The sequence below is a fragment of the Varroa destructor genome, unplaced genomic scaffold (assembly GCF_002443255.2).
Source record: "Varroa destructor unplaced genomic scaffold, Vdes_3.0 BEIS01000004.1, whole genome shotgun sequence".
Lineage (NCBI taxonomy): Eukaryota > Metazoa > Arthropoda > Arachnida > Mesostigmata > Varroidae > Varroa > Varroa destructor.
Genome location: NW_019211457.1, coordinates 48685676 through 48701031, shown reverse-complemented (window position 1 = coordinate 48701031; position 15356 = coordinate 48685676). Strand labels below are relative to the sequence as shown.

The 15356-nt window shown below is 35.9% G+C and overlaps 1 protein-coding gene across 2 annotated transcripts; it reads right to left on the bottom strand.

Annotated features, from left to right (window-relative positions):
- Positions 1–9762: 9762 nt before the first annotated feature.
- Srp54k (signal recognition particle 54k) lies at positions 9763–15342 on the bottom strand. 2 transcript variants are annotated; one of them, XM_022803973.2, is made up of 7 exons: positions 15156–15342; positions 13283–13370; positions 12268–12391; positions 11671–11930; positions 10869–11466; positions 10587–10740; positions 9763–10323 (listed from the first exon to the last, which is right to left on the bottom strand). In XM_022803973.2, the coding sequence occupies exons 2-7, from the start codon at positions 13358–13360 to the stop codon at positions 10038–10040; spliced, it is 1500 nt and encodes a 499-aa protein (XP_022659708.1). In that variant the 5' UTR covers positions 13361–13370; positions 15156–15342; the 3' UTR covers positions 9763–10037. The 2 variants fall into 2 exon arrangements, with proteins under 2 accessions (XP_022659708.1, XP_086844554.1); XM_086988428.1 differs by lacking the exon at positions 15156–15342 and adding an exon at positions 13750–13835.
- Positions 15343–15356: the final 14 nt, after the last annotated feature.

Sequence of the window (15356 nt, the reverse complement as noted above, 5' to 3'; positions counted from 1 at the left end):
AGAGGTAATGCTATGGTTTTCGCTAGGTGAAAGGAACATAAATTACTTATGTCCAAATCAAGTAGGTCTTAAACGAAAGCAAAGAAAAAAACCAACAGAAGCTCCAAAGCAAGGTGGCCTGAAATAAGAAGATTCTTTACGTTTGTGTCTTTTAATGATCCGAGCGCAGCCTTGTAAAAACGAGAAAATTGCGAGAAAACTGTAAAAATTAAAAATACGCTGGAATCGATGCACAGGCTTTATGGAATCTATACAACTATATGCCAAGCAAAAAGAAAAATTATTAGAGAGTTCTGTCAGACGAATGCGCAATGATCTCGTAATTCCAGATGAATAATGGAGTAGGCACCTCAATTGAAAGGATGCTCAGGCACATTAATGAGCCCTCTAATAAGCACAGAAAAGCTTCTGAAGGAATCTCTCTCTGTACCTGCGAAATGCTAGGTCTATATTTATGCGTCCCATTGTCACCGGTATTAGCTGGGCATATTAGTCGGATGAACTTTCGAATCTACTTAAGAAGGCAGGAATCTAACCTCCTCGCCGTGCAAAATCGCGAAAAGCATCATTAGCGCAGTTATATGCAACAACACAAATTAATAAGCCTTTAGCTACGAAAAACATTTTGCATACTGCCCTAAATTGTTCATCATTTTTTTGCATTTCAAATACCAAAACGAACGGACTACATTCGCTAATCATTCGACACCTTTTGATGTTTTCTATTTTAATTCCAAATCTGCGTTCAAGATGGTCATCCATATAAAATTTTTCGATATCCTATCAAGCTACAGAACGGCCATGCCTTATCAGCTGAATAGCAGCCTTCTAACACCATTGTGGGCTAGCGAAGGGCTACAGTCACGCGGACAAACAGCGAGTTGCGTGGTTCTATCCTAGGACCGGATATTTTCATCTCTGATTTAAGTAACAGAGAAGCTTCTTTCAATCACTTAAATCCCGATATAACTATTGTGATGTATACTGATTGCATATAGATGTAATATCTGTGTCTACAATAGAAACATTCAAAGAAAAACAAAAAATGCGCTTAACATACTTTATATAACAATTAATTTACAAGTCTAAAATTGTAATCAAATCGGCATTGTACTTAAATCGATGAGTGGATACTCCACTGACAATAATTTGAGCTCAGCAAACCGAATATATGACCCTGACATACATTTACAAGTTACAATATTAACCAAACTCCAGTGTGACAATAAAGTATGGGGTATCATAGCATGGCTTTTCAAAAACAAATAGTGTTTTATGTTAATTAAGAGACACACTCGATATACAACTCAAAGGAACCTCGATTGAAAACACTTTATGCCACCTTTTGCCCGCAAACAGAGCATAGACATAGACGGGAATTAATAGCTGCATCGGCGTACTACATAGCGTTTCGAGATCCACGTGATTAATGTCGAAAATTTTCTAGAGCTAAAAAAAGGTAATCTTATTAGATAGATAATTAGACTTGATTTTGGTTCAAGAATCTCTCTGTGTCGGACAGAAATTTAGGGTCAGACTAACGCATCCGAAACCCGTTGGCCGTTCACAACTGAGATGATAGCAATAACAAATGCTTCTTGAAATAATCGTTCCGTATCTGATAAGTCTACGCCCTGTGGTCACTTTACTGTTCCAACTATGATGCCCGTGCTATAATTTGATGACATATCCTCTTGTTCCTCAAAATAATGCTTTCCATACACGCATACAATACCTCGTTGTTCAAAGCTCTTATTTCTAAATAACAAATAAGAAGCATTTTTATGTCTGTCAGTAGAGTAGTTGGTTCTGATATATTAAACTCCCATTGGCCGAATCGTAAATATACATTCAAGTGCATGCAAGCACGCAGATTGAATCTCCATTGGGCTGTGGCCTTTATGTATTGCTAAAAAGCAAGCTCAATTCTTAGGCAAAAAGCACACGCCTGCATCGCACTCTTACAGCAAAATTTCGCCTCCCCTTCTAAACTCAGGTCTTCCGGAGTCTGTATATTTCATACGGCCCAGTTCTCTCCAGAGTTCTCCATAAGAAGGAAGGAAGCAGCAGTGCATGCTTGCAAAATTCCTCCTGCTAACTTATGCTGCTTCGACAGTCTTCATCTGAGTAGGATAACGTTAACGGTTCCCTATCTCCGAATAGAATCTTCTCGATTTCGATAGCACTGGCTCGAAGCATTGATTAACATCATGCAGCATGAATGCCGCGCGTGTGCCATGCTTGGCGGTCGGGCAGACGGCGGGACGAAAGAAAATATCTTAGCCAGTGGAAGCCTATGCCTTCTATAAAGAGACCTCTCTCATTCAATATCTTACCACGGATCTAATGTAGCATCTTGTACGTGCGGTTGATCGGATTCAGTCCCAGCGGAGACCACAGCGTCCTCATCCAAATCGTACCCGCTGCACGATGCAATCCATTGTAATGAATATCCGTATGAATTAGCCAAGCTACCTATTGCTAGCGTGTCGGTCGGTCGACTGGTAAATCCGGAAGATTCTATCGGTTCTTTTAGTTAATATCCACAATATGTGCGCATATATTGAAATGGCTGGTGATAGTAGCCATGGTCAGAATCGTAAATTCAATTGCACTGAAGTGTAGCTCTAGATGAGGTAAAAGACGATGGTTTAACGATAAAACACTTGAATGGGGATATTATTCAAAGAAGAATTGAAAATTATTTAAATCTGTGCACGCAGATCTATTTTAGAGTTCGTATGCTAAAACGAAATTGGAAGCGATTCACATTTTCATACATCAAAAACATAAAATAGATGAGAATAATTATATAAGTTAATCAAAGTGAATCATCGGAAAGATTTGATCTTACTCAGATTACTTCTATTCGATTATTCTATCGGTTTTTCGTAGGTATTAAATTTGTCTAGAAATATTCGTTGCTCATTCAATTTTCGAGCGCAGGCACTGCAAAGCGTGAAAACGTAAGAATGATTTTTAGGTTCGAAGCCTACTTTTTCCATATCTTATACTTATCGATTTCGTCTATTCCTAATTCAATACCCGATGTCTAAATTTTGTCTCATATTGTCTCAACATGGTGCAAACTGTGACTGGGAAAACTGCGCAAAAATTCTGTAACCATTTCTTGTTCACACCGACAAGAGCTTACAAGGACATTTTACAATTTTTAATAAAAAAATTACATCTTGATGGAGAATTAAAGTCAAAGTTTTCACGAAATCATTATTGCCTTAATTAATTTAATAACATGGACATTTCTCTTTATCAGCAAAGGGGTTTTTATTTAAATGAATTGAAGGTAATTACTTCATTTTTAGTAAAAATAGTTGGAAAGGATTCTGACTTACAGTAAGATGAAGAAGATAAACAGAAAAATTTTATCTTGTAATAATAAAGAAGTGACTCTTGTTCTTTGGTAGCAGCAAAAAGCTCAAAAATATATGTAATAACTGTAAGGATGAACAATAACAATAATAATAAATGTAAAATAATTCAAAACTTGTAATCATAGGCAAAGAAAATTACTTTAACTCTTCAGATAAAAAATATAAAATGCTCTCCAAAATTCGTAAAAATACAAAATGTGGAAGACATGAATGAGAAGGATTAGACTTAACACATATTGAAGGTCAGTATATGATTAATCAAAGAGCCTGTCAAGATATATACCGAGCTACACACTAGCTGTTTATTTATGGCAGATAAATAGAATGCCTTTCAATGCGGGCTATATCCTAGAGAAATGCACGATGATTTCTATTACAGTATTAGTAAATTCATTTTTTATACTTTGTTTCTTGTATTCATGTGGTCTATAATTACTTTTTTTTTGGAATCATATGAACGTTATGCCACATCTAGCACATTTTCCGCTTGTAGGTAAATCTGAATTAAAAAGTAAATTAAGTTTTCATTTTGCGAATGAGGTCACTTTACGAGTGCATATCTTCTACTGTTATATAAAGACAGCTCAATAACGCAATTCGCTACTATTTGCACTTGCGGCAATTACCTTTACAAGTCTGTATGCTCTCTCGAAAAAAAAAAAACAGAAAATTTTAACTTCTCTCCTACCGTATTTGGTTGATGAAAGTAAAGCAGATATATTTTCGGTATCCTCTATAACGAGCTGAAACAAGTCACAAATTACAAATTGAAATATAATAGCAGACAAGCTTCCTCCTAAGGCAGTTACTGTTGGTAACAAATTTAGCCGACTTTAGTTAGTCCTCCTACAAAATGTTCACCGGATAGACTCTGTGTGTGTTTAGATATAAATTGGCAATTCATTAATATTATGAAATTTATTATTATTATTATATAAGACGAATTATATATCTTCTTATATTATTATATAAGAAGATTATTTTTTTCTTATAGAACCATTTTTACAGATGTGTCTATTTACATGTCTGTTTTATGTTCCGTTTGGTGGACGGTAGGCACGAGAGCAAAAAATATGAACTGCGTGTCTTGTTGTAAGAATTTTCCGTGTATGATGTGCAAGCCATCCTGCTCGTTGTAAATTATATCTTACATTTAATTATCAATCATGCCAAGTTGTGTTAAACCTTGTTTAAAATAAGAGCAACGAATTTTCTGTGTAACTTTCTCTAATGATCGCAAATGTATGAAAATATAATATATGTTTATTCGTCAGTGCTAAAAATTATCGGTGTACTGTCTGAGGCGGTGCACACGATAAACAACGGTGTAATAAAAAATGCCTTGTTTAAAGTCACTAGCAATCATAATTAAATACATCTATTCGACATGTTAGAAATAAAGAAAATGTAGCAACTAAGTAGATTATGGCTCGTCAGTTGTACACTACGTAAGCTGAATGAACAACAATCGCACTAGAGGAATCTGCAAGTAAGTATTTTCCTTAAACAACAACTTAATTTTGTGTAGTTATAGGTTCTTACCCATCATTCCAATTAATGAATGGTACTATTATACGAAATAGAAATATTACATTCAAATAATGACGGCATAAGATTACCATGTAATACTATTTATGTCGGCTGAACTATGGATCACTTAGTTACGTCAGGATAATAATGATTAACATCTCCACTTTCTAAAACACATAAATAGAAAACTCGTTTTGCTATTTTCAGACAATATGATTGTATATGGGCCTTATGGCATTCTTTATTTGCTTTAAAGAGTGGTAAATTCTTTTAAGGTTTATGCCATATGTATATATCAAGCTATAGTATGACTTACTAAAGAAAAAATCGCATATATGCGATTCGATAACATTCGATTTCCAATCAGTAAATTCTTATTTAAATAGATACGTCGCTTTACGGAATTTTACATTGAGCTTCTCTTCTTTTAACTTAAGCATTAACCAGTAAATTGGTAAAAGTACACAGTTGCACCTAATATTGAATTTTAGAAATTTTCAGCTTATGGATTGCTGCCAGTTTCTGTAAAAACTGTCTGATATATAAGAGTAATATTGTACCTTTACATTTGCGCAGCTGACATTAATAAATTAAAACGTGAAGTTACAACTGAATACATTTTTGGGGTCATTAATTATCACAATTTAGCGCTTTCAAATGCAAAATTTTCGTACAATTTCGTAACGACGTCCCTATGCATGACTCACTCGCGGTATAATTTTAAATAAATCCGTCACCTGCGAAATACATTTAAATGACGAATTTACGCAGCGACAGCAGCTGAAATAAATATATCAAATAATATATATAAATACATATGACTGGCCGCCTTTACTCGTGTCTATATTGGTTTTCAGACCAAACTTTGCAAAGGATTTGCAGATATCTGTTTGCCTCATTTTAAAACAACGTTTGATTATTTTAAAATGAAGTAGAAGTAAAACCTGTCAGCGTATTTGGATTTTTGTGAATATCTTTCAGTACTGAGAACAAGGCACTTCTTTCCCTTTAATGCTTAGCTTTGGTTTAATACAAAAACGTTGATAAAGATGCGAAAATATGTTGAATACATAGTACTCATGAACTGATAATTTTATTATCATTAACGTTTTAGCCATGATGGTTTGATAAATCTGCGAACTATTATTATATAAACAATATACCCTTTATACTAAAAAACACCAGTGGCGATGAGCTAGTCTCAGGTGCTTCGATTATATTGATTGTGCCATTTGTTGATAGGGTGCGCCAAATGGTAATTTATATGGAGTTCAGTTTAAGACTACTTAGAAGATTGTAGCATTAGTTTGTCATTCTTATGGTCTAGAGCTACTGAAAGAAGTTTTGATTTATGTGCCATCGTAAAAGCGAAGGTAGAATCGAAGACGACTGCTTATTAATACTAATTAATATAAGCTTTCTTTCATAATTCTCTGGAACATAGTTATTGATAGTTATTGCGAGGAAAACATTCGTTTCAGTTTTATAAAAGTTCCGTGGTGACCGATAACAACTAATACATGGGATAAATTATTTTGGCATACTGTTCATGGATAGCAGTTCGTAGACCGAGTCTAATTCGTGATACTAAAACAAATAATAAGGACCACTTTTCTGCGCAGCCATGATACGATTAAAGTTAGAGAATACGTTTCTTGGTTGTGGTACTATGTGACCCAATAAAGTAACTAAAAAAATTAAAAAATTACATAATCTCTCTAAATAAGTCATAAGTCAGTTAGAAACTATAAAAGAAGTTTACAGGCCGAAGAATATATGAACCGTATGAGAGATCAATATGTAATCTGCGTATATCTAACCATAAATCTGCGTATATCAATATGTATTCTGTTGTCTGCGATAAGTTTATACCTAACTGAATCGACAATAGATCACAATTTATTGAACAGTTCATTGTACGCGATGTATGTAGGGTCTCTGTTCTTAGGGAAAATATTCTTCCCCTAACAATTGATTACTTGCAATTAGTTTTAGAATTTCACTCGGATTGTGGACATGCTTTGATTTAAACAGAAACTCAAGGTGGTACACATATTTATTGTTATTGACGTTTCTGACGAACAACATTGACTACAGAGAAGACAGAAGTTAGCTGTTTTTGTTTACATCCATATTTGAGTAATTTTAGTTTGCTAATATATAAAGATTGTTAAATGTAAAAACACTGAAAAACTTTTATGATTACTTTTGTGCTGCCTCTACTTACTTCTTCACAATACGTTTACAATATAGGGCACCCAAATTTAACATGCATTCATCTGCTGTTTTTGGTATCGGAAGAAAATCAGTTCTTTCCGGAATAAAATGATAAATCCATCATTTTCGGTACCTGAGTATCCAATCTTCCCGCACTGGGGAAACCTCAGCCTAAGTTACCAACTTTTTTCCTACCCAAAATCAGCGATCTACATTGTTGCCAGTTCTTCTTCCAGTAGCTTCTAAAAGGCCAGAGGAAGCTTTTCATGAGACACACTGGAAGATTCCCAACTGGATTTAAATTCAAAGGATTTGGGAATTCATTAGAAAAGCTCAAAGAGCTATTTTTAATACTCCTGGGCTTTTGATACAAGAATGAGTGACCTTTCTAGGTAGGAGAGTATGAAATACCAATTAATCCATCTAGGTAAACTCCAACGGCTAGTTTTTCTAGGATGTTCTTCATTTTTGTCCATTTTAAACTCTTGCATTTTGGTGCGTTCAGCCTTCTATCAGCCCAACACTTAATTTCGCTAAAATATTTTGTATGCAGCATGTTTGAGCGCGTAATAACAAACTTACACCCGCTAAGATTTTTTGACACACAGTTATATATTAAACATTTCTTTGGGGATTAGAAAAGGAATATTTTGAAACTATTCCTTTAGTTAGGGGTTTAGGTTCCGAAATAAAACCATCATCGCAGTGGATAGTGGTTGTATTGGACACGCATAGCCATTAAAATGGTATTTCTAACGTAAAATGTTTCGTTGAAATATTTATCTTAAGATACAGTCTTAGAAATAATTCAAAAGAAAAAGTTTGAATTTAAATGCTCCAGCTTGTACATATTCGGTTAGAATATAAGCAAAAGTTGTTTCTCTTTGATGTTCCCTTTCTTTTTTACCTTTCCATCGTCTACTTGCTTCTATCTCGCCTTTTATCAAGATCGAAAAGCTGTTGAAGCAGCCTGAAATAGTTGTGCCATGTGCAGTAAGGACACTATCTTAGAGGACTGGCCGAAGGAATTTCAAGAGTTCAGATATGGAATCTCGGACTTGAAAGATGTGGCTCACCCCGTTAACTACCCAAAGTCGATAAGGACGTTAAAAGACAAGCGGCTAGCTAATTGGCCGTGAGGACAAGCTGCAGATACTAACAGGCACTTTGAATACACATCATTTTACTAAAAATTAGAAACTTGGATGCTCACAAATGAAGCGCATGCTTCTCACTGATTTCCGATGTCCCTTATAATAACAGGTTTCGATACATAATTATTGCGGGTGACGAAAAGTGGTGACTCCATGTTGGTACAGACCAGCGGAATTAATGTGTTTGGTCGAATAGGAAGGGTACTAAATGTATAAAAAGGTATGTTAAGGAATGACTGAGATGTGCGGAAAGCTCGACAAAGATGTGTATGACGCAGTTGCATGGCAAGTTATTACTTGTCATGTCCATATCATGCCACATATGGTAAACCGCGCTGCAAAAACTTGAAGGTTCTGTTGAAGCCACCCTAGTCTCTAAATTTCGCCCTGACGGTAAGTGGCAAACGAAATTTGTAAAGAGAGTTTTAAAAACTGGATATCAAGAAGACGAACTGCAGTAGAGATCGTGTGGAGAATATTTTCGTATGCGTCTCTGAACACGAAGGTCGTACACAACAGACACGATAACGCGGCACTAGTTTCGCAAACGAGGTTCTCTTTGTAACATTTTAGTTCGCTCGATGGGCGCCTCATTTTCATTTTTATTATGTTCCACTCGAATTAAGCAATTTAATTAAATATACATTCTTAAAAACGGTGGTTGTAACAAGCCAGGATCCATGCATACTAGACTGTATAATTAAGGCATGTTCTCTGTTTACAGTTACTTGTTACGAATTGATTCAATCGATTAATATATCGCGTTTAATTACTCAAACGTAATATTGGAGATAACGGTCGTGGAAATAATAATACAGTAAACAAACCTTAACTGAAACTTTTTTGGCAGTAATATTAATCATTGTTTGTAGAAGGTATCGTGGAAAAATATTTAGTACGAGTCCGGCGAGCTCTTAAATTAGTAAAAAATAATTTGAGGAAAGTTCCATCTTCTGAAATGCAGGTCAAAATCATCAAAGGCTAATACACAATTCAAAAATGCAAAATCGAAATTCCACGCCTACTTGAATCATGGTATGATGCCGCAGCAACTGCAAAACCAAATTGATTTACTAGCAAAATCGAAACCTGCGAAAATATAATCAAAATCAGCAAAAATTACATTAGTTACATTAGTTAATTCCTCTCTTTTAGATCGGATTAAGTGAAATAAATTTGGGACTAACAAATACACATTTTTAGCACCGCATATATCATTCTAATCTCCTCTATGATATTTATGGTCGAAATTGATCCTCACCGTGCCAAAATAGTAACCTTTAAAAACGGGAAAGTTTTACCGATACGAGTGGAATATTATCTCAACACAACTAAGTCTTAAATGCGCGCTGGTTTACGGTCGAAAGCCCGTTTAAAACTTGAGTCCTTGTGTACTACATGTGTAAACTACACGCGCAAAGAATTTTAGAATAAAACTATAACTTCGTTAAGAAAAAACAAACACAAAATGATGTTGCTCTAGTACAAATAATCTCTGTAACCTAAAACAAACATACCACACGTTTATTTACTTATCATGTCAACCATAAGACCGCTAGTAAATATTACCACGGAAAGTTTATTTACATAGTCATCCACGCATTCTACTGTCGTATATAGACATTCCGCGTTGCAAAGGCTTCCGAGGCTAATACCTACGAATGCGCAGACAGCCGATCAGTCGACCACTCCTTTTGCGCGGCTTTGATGCCACTATAGCACAGTTGGAAAGCTATTCTAAACTTTACATGGGAAAGCCACCTCCACGTTTGCCGCTCGCATTCATTTGACGCATCATGTTTTGAATGCCTGAAAAACCACCCATTTGTTGAAGAACACGAGGATCGATCATCTTAGCCATTTCGGCGCTCAATTTATTCATTTGAGCCGGATTCACGTTACGTGCAAGATCATTGCCCTTGAAAAGTCCTTTCATGCCGCCCATCTTCTTGACCATTGCTGCGAACTTTGTGTACTGGTTCAATAATTCGTGCACTTCAAACGTGGAACAACCAGACCCTCGGGCCACTCTGAAGAAATCAAATACAAAAAAAAGTTATCAGAATTAAAAAATAAGACCAGTTTCTATGGCGGAAACATTTCGAAATGTCATTGTCCCATTGTCATTGTTTCATTGTCCCAGCTGTCATATCAGCGGGCCAACTTGAACACCTACATAAGTGGTGTATAATGATAATCACAATAAACAATGTAACAATAATAAGGTATAAAATGAGTTTTAAACGGCGTTTTGCATTCACCGCGTTAAGTAGAAGATATGTATTCAATAAACCTTGTAATCCGCGTTTGCTGCCTGGCGAAGAGTTTTGCGCCTTCTCGATCATCAAGTTCTTCATCCGTCATTGAGTCCATCATTGTCATGAGCCTCTTGAGCCGAGCCATCGATTCCTGTTCATTTCCCTTAGACATGAAATCGGCGCTAAACCCTGTAAATTAAATTATCGATGACTGGTGAACTAAGAAAAGCGCGAAATTTCAACAGGAAAAAAATGAATTATTCTAATCATGTGTCTAATCATAAGAAACCTAATCAAGAACCACCTATTATACATACCAGGAATCATGCCCATGATCTGGTTAAAAGGTCCCATCTTCATGATGTTCTGGAACTGTTCATACATGTCGCGCAGGGTGAATTCTCCATGCTTGAGCTTTTCGATAAGCTCGTGGTTCTCGTCGAGCTTTAGTTCATTGACCTTGTCAATGAGGCCCTCAATGTCACCCAAACCAAGAAGTTTCTGAATGAACGGTTTCACACGAAATGGTTCAAAATCGTCGATATGCTCTCCAGTACCGATGAAGATTACTGGCGATCTCGTAGCGGCAACCGCGCTCAAAGCACCACCACCCTTAGCATGACCGTCCAATTTGGTAATAATCACCGAAGCAACATCGACTTTTTCTTTAAAGGCACGCGCCTGCAACTCGCAAGCCTGACCAATTGACGCATCCATAACGAAGATTACATTGTCTGGACTAACAGCATTTGATACCTCAAGCATTTCTTCAAATAAAGAATCCTCTTGTTTATGACGTCCCGACGTATCGACGATGATTATCTCAAAATGTTCAGCTTTAAATTTCGATACACCATCTGCTGCGATCACGACAGGATCCACCTCAGTATAGCTACCGTAGAAGGGAATTCGAGCCTGAAATAAAAGAGAACCTTAGCGTCAAGACAAAAAATACATAAGCCATTTTTAATAGCCATCGAAGTCCATTTAATTCCAACTTGACACAAAATATTTTAAGAATGCAAGAAATCAGTGCGGTTTGTAATTGACATCCAATTCGGATCAGTACTTTACTAGTGTAAATAGATAATGAGATAGGTCCTCAAAAAATTGGCACACCTTGGTAGCATTCTGCTTGAGTTGATCAAAGGCTCCAGCACGGAATGTATCAGCGCAGACAAGTGCAGTTTTCCAACCCTTCTTCATATAATAATAGGCAAGCTTAGTACACGTTGTTGTTTTTCCCGATCCTTGCAATCCGACAAACATTATCACATTACTGCGACCTTTCGAGGGCTGCCACGCTCTTACACCGGGGTCGACAAGTTTCACCAACTCTTTAAATACTGCAGACTGTACCACCTTACGCCTATTCAAACCTGAGATGTAACATTTTAATAATAGTCCAGTAAGAGTAATTTTCTAAAAAAATTATGCATGATCGCTTTACTACTAGTAGGCTATAACAAAACAACCTTCTAGCAGTGGTGGTCAAAGAAGATGGCTTTCTAAAATTTCATTTAGTTATGAGACGATAGATTTACAGTTTTCATATATATATATATATATATGACGCGTGCAGCGTCAACTACTGGAATGGATACGCGCTTGGCTGACTAAAAAAACGTATAAATTTGGTAACTTAATATATGAACTGAATTAAAGGAAATCAAACTAACATTGGCTTCTTGATCTTTGTTCACAGAGTTTTCTTACCAACGGCCATCTCGTCAATGTCGATAGCTGCTTTAACATTCTCACGCAGCTGTTTAACCAGGCGAACATTGATATCCGATTCGAGTAGAGCAGCGCAGATCTCCTTAAGCATAGAATCAAGAACCTGTGAATGTAATAAAAAACAATAGTCGAGTGTATAACGTTTCGCTTTATTTATCTTACCGATTTGCTGTATAGTAGGCTAAAATAGGACTTGCTGAATTACAATAAGCGTATTTTGTCTTAGTCTTGGTTTCACGCAAACGGTGCATTTTTATTCTTTTTAATAAGCTATATGGAATCTCTTGAATATAATCCACAATTAAGTAAATCAGAGTCGTAACACTAAGCAAGCAGGATTAGCGGATTTGCCCGAGGTTTACTACCATTAATAAATAATATTAACTTGAATTTAAGTAAAGGTTTTAACGATAAGATCATGCTAGTCCAGCATTCAAAATACACGTTTCACTATAGAACTACACAAAAAAATCGCAATACTTTCTTTATAAATCAGTTCTCATTTTAACAAAACCTCTTCATCAGCAATAATAAACCATGGATGTAGTAGAAAATTAATAATGCCAACCATCCATTACCATCGGACAGATACAGGAACAAACTTCCTGCGCACTATCAGTATTTCAATAATCTACCAGTTATATACACTGGACTGACATCTGAACGGACTCGTTCAAGATTTTCGAGCAAATGAGCTAAAGTCTCTTTTAATGAAACCAACTTTTTTGGACTATAGCGAATAAATTATAAAAACAATTGGTTTTTCGCAGTCGAACTACTACTGGACCTGAATTGCACTTTTATGCTGGATTTGTCGTTGTAACATCTAGCAAAGCGGGTTTACGCCCTTTTCAGGAAAAACCCTAAATGTGCCTAGCTCTGCTCTCTTATGCTGTAAAGTAGTTATAATATTTTAATAATATTTCTTTCTTCTCTTTCGAATAATAACAGATATTCCAACCGTGTATATGCAGATTAAGAAATTGATGTCTACCTCTTGGTTGATGACAGTGGCCGTCGAGAGGTTCCGGAGGGCGCTGGTAATGCGCCGTCCTAAATCTGCTAAGACCATTCTGGCAAATCTGCAATTAGAGTTACATAAAATATAAAATTAGTTACACTTTACGTTTGATAAATTCGAGTTGCTGATCGAAATGGCTTAGCTGGTAGCGCGCTCTGTACAGTTATCAAACTAATGCTGGCGTACACATGAGTCCAGTTAGCCCTGAGGACCAATAAAAGCTTTCTAATAAAAAAATCTTTAATGCGCCATTTCATTTGGTACAATATTGACAGTAACCGTAACCGTGCGTGAAGAGTACCGATTCTCACACACATAACGCCCGCCTAATAAACCGTAATTATTACTGCAACAAACACGTCTTGCATGTCTGTATCTCACTTATGCAACAAATATGAGAGCCAACAACTGGTAAAATCATACTACATAAAATACTTCACATCGAAGGCTGACAATCCGCAATGTAAGTCCGCTTTTCGCTGGTTTCGGAAAAACACTGAAGTGCGCTCACTTGTGCCGTGGCTTCTTTCTTGGACAAAGTTCGCAGTAACACTTTACAGTTTAAATCGGAGTAATTCAATGTATAGGGCGCAGAGCCTGAAAGTCAGCTGTGGACTAAACACCTTTTCTGAAATCGGGTTGACTAGTACATAAGCTTCCCCCCAACCAAAAAAACCAAATGAAATCTAAATCAATGATTCGTTAAAAAAGCTTTTCTAGTTCATGGTTACATCACGGTAATGGTCGTGTGTGTCAAAGGAATTATAGCGTGGTTCATTTGCTATAACCAAAAATGCATACGTTATTCTGTTAATACATGCAACTTCAATGAAGCATAACTCATTTCTTGTATATTTTTTATTAACTACTCTAGTAAGTACTCTAGTAGTATTAACTACTATAGTAAGGTAAGCTGCTCGAAACCATTATCACATCGAATAATATTACGTTTAATAGTAATATGATGTCGAAAGCTTGTTCTGTAATTAGTTATAATATCCTTCCATATGCTCTTATAATTTCATATTTCTGCTATCAAACTGAAAAGGAAAATGGTTATTGCATTTATTATTATAAATATAATAACAATTGTTGCTTAAGTGCCACATATTTGTATCGGTCATCGGCAACTTGAGACTGCCTTCGAAAAACATCTGGCTTTGAAAAATGTGAAATTCGCTATTATCTGGTAGATCAGTGGCAACTAATGGCTCCAATGTTATCATGAAGATGCTTATGCTACTCAAAATTATTCCGGGAAAGTCAAATGTTCACTATGTTTTATGAGCCACAGCACCTTCATTTTGATTAGCAATATAGCTTGATCTCAGTTCTTCAATTTTAATAAGATTTTATTCACTCTAGGTTAATTGCTGACACCCATGGTCCACATTTGGTTTATGTCCCCTCTGTCATGGTATAAATCTAAATTTCCACTGCTTATATGTTCAACGAAGATGCGACTTTCAATTTGTTAACCTTATTTCTTTCTGTGTTAATCATTAATTAAATTTCGTCAATAATTAGGTTTTCTTAAAAGTCGTTACTTCAAATTCTTCGGATGTATCTATTTACATATATATTCAGTAATGCTTGATTACCTGAAACCTATGAATCTACTTGATTGGTTTTTAACCTTCTGCTATCGTATCGCTAGTTTATAAATCTCCAGTAAGTGGTTACAATTACGACAGCTGTTTTAAATCTTTATTTCGTACTTAACAATGTGATATATGGAAGATAAAAAAGTATACTTGAAACTGCAGTCTTTTTATAAATATCTAATGACACAGATTAATTCGTGTACGCAAGTTGACTAGTGCTAGCGTCTATATAGAATACTCACGTTTATTTGCGAGTTTTTCGCACAAAATGTATACACGTTGCCTTTGGTAACAATAATAAAAAAACTATGCCTAATCTTTCAAAGCAGTTATGCCCGTACAATATTCTTGCAGACAGTTCTTCTGCTATTTGAGCCTGCTTTCTTGACTTCTCGACAACATGATGATTTGGAACATTCCATAGATGGATTAATGTTCGAAGA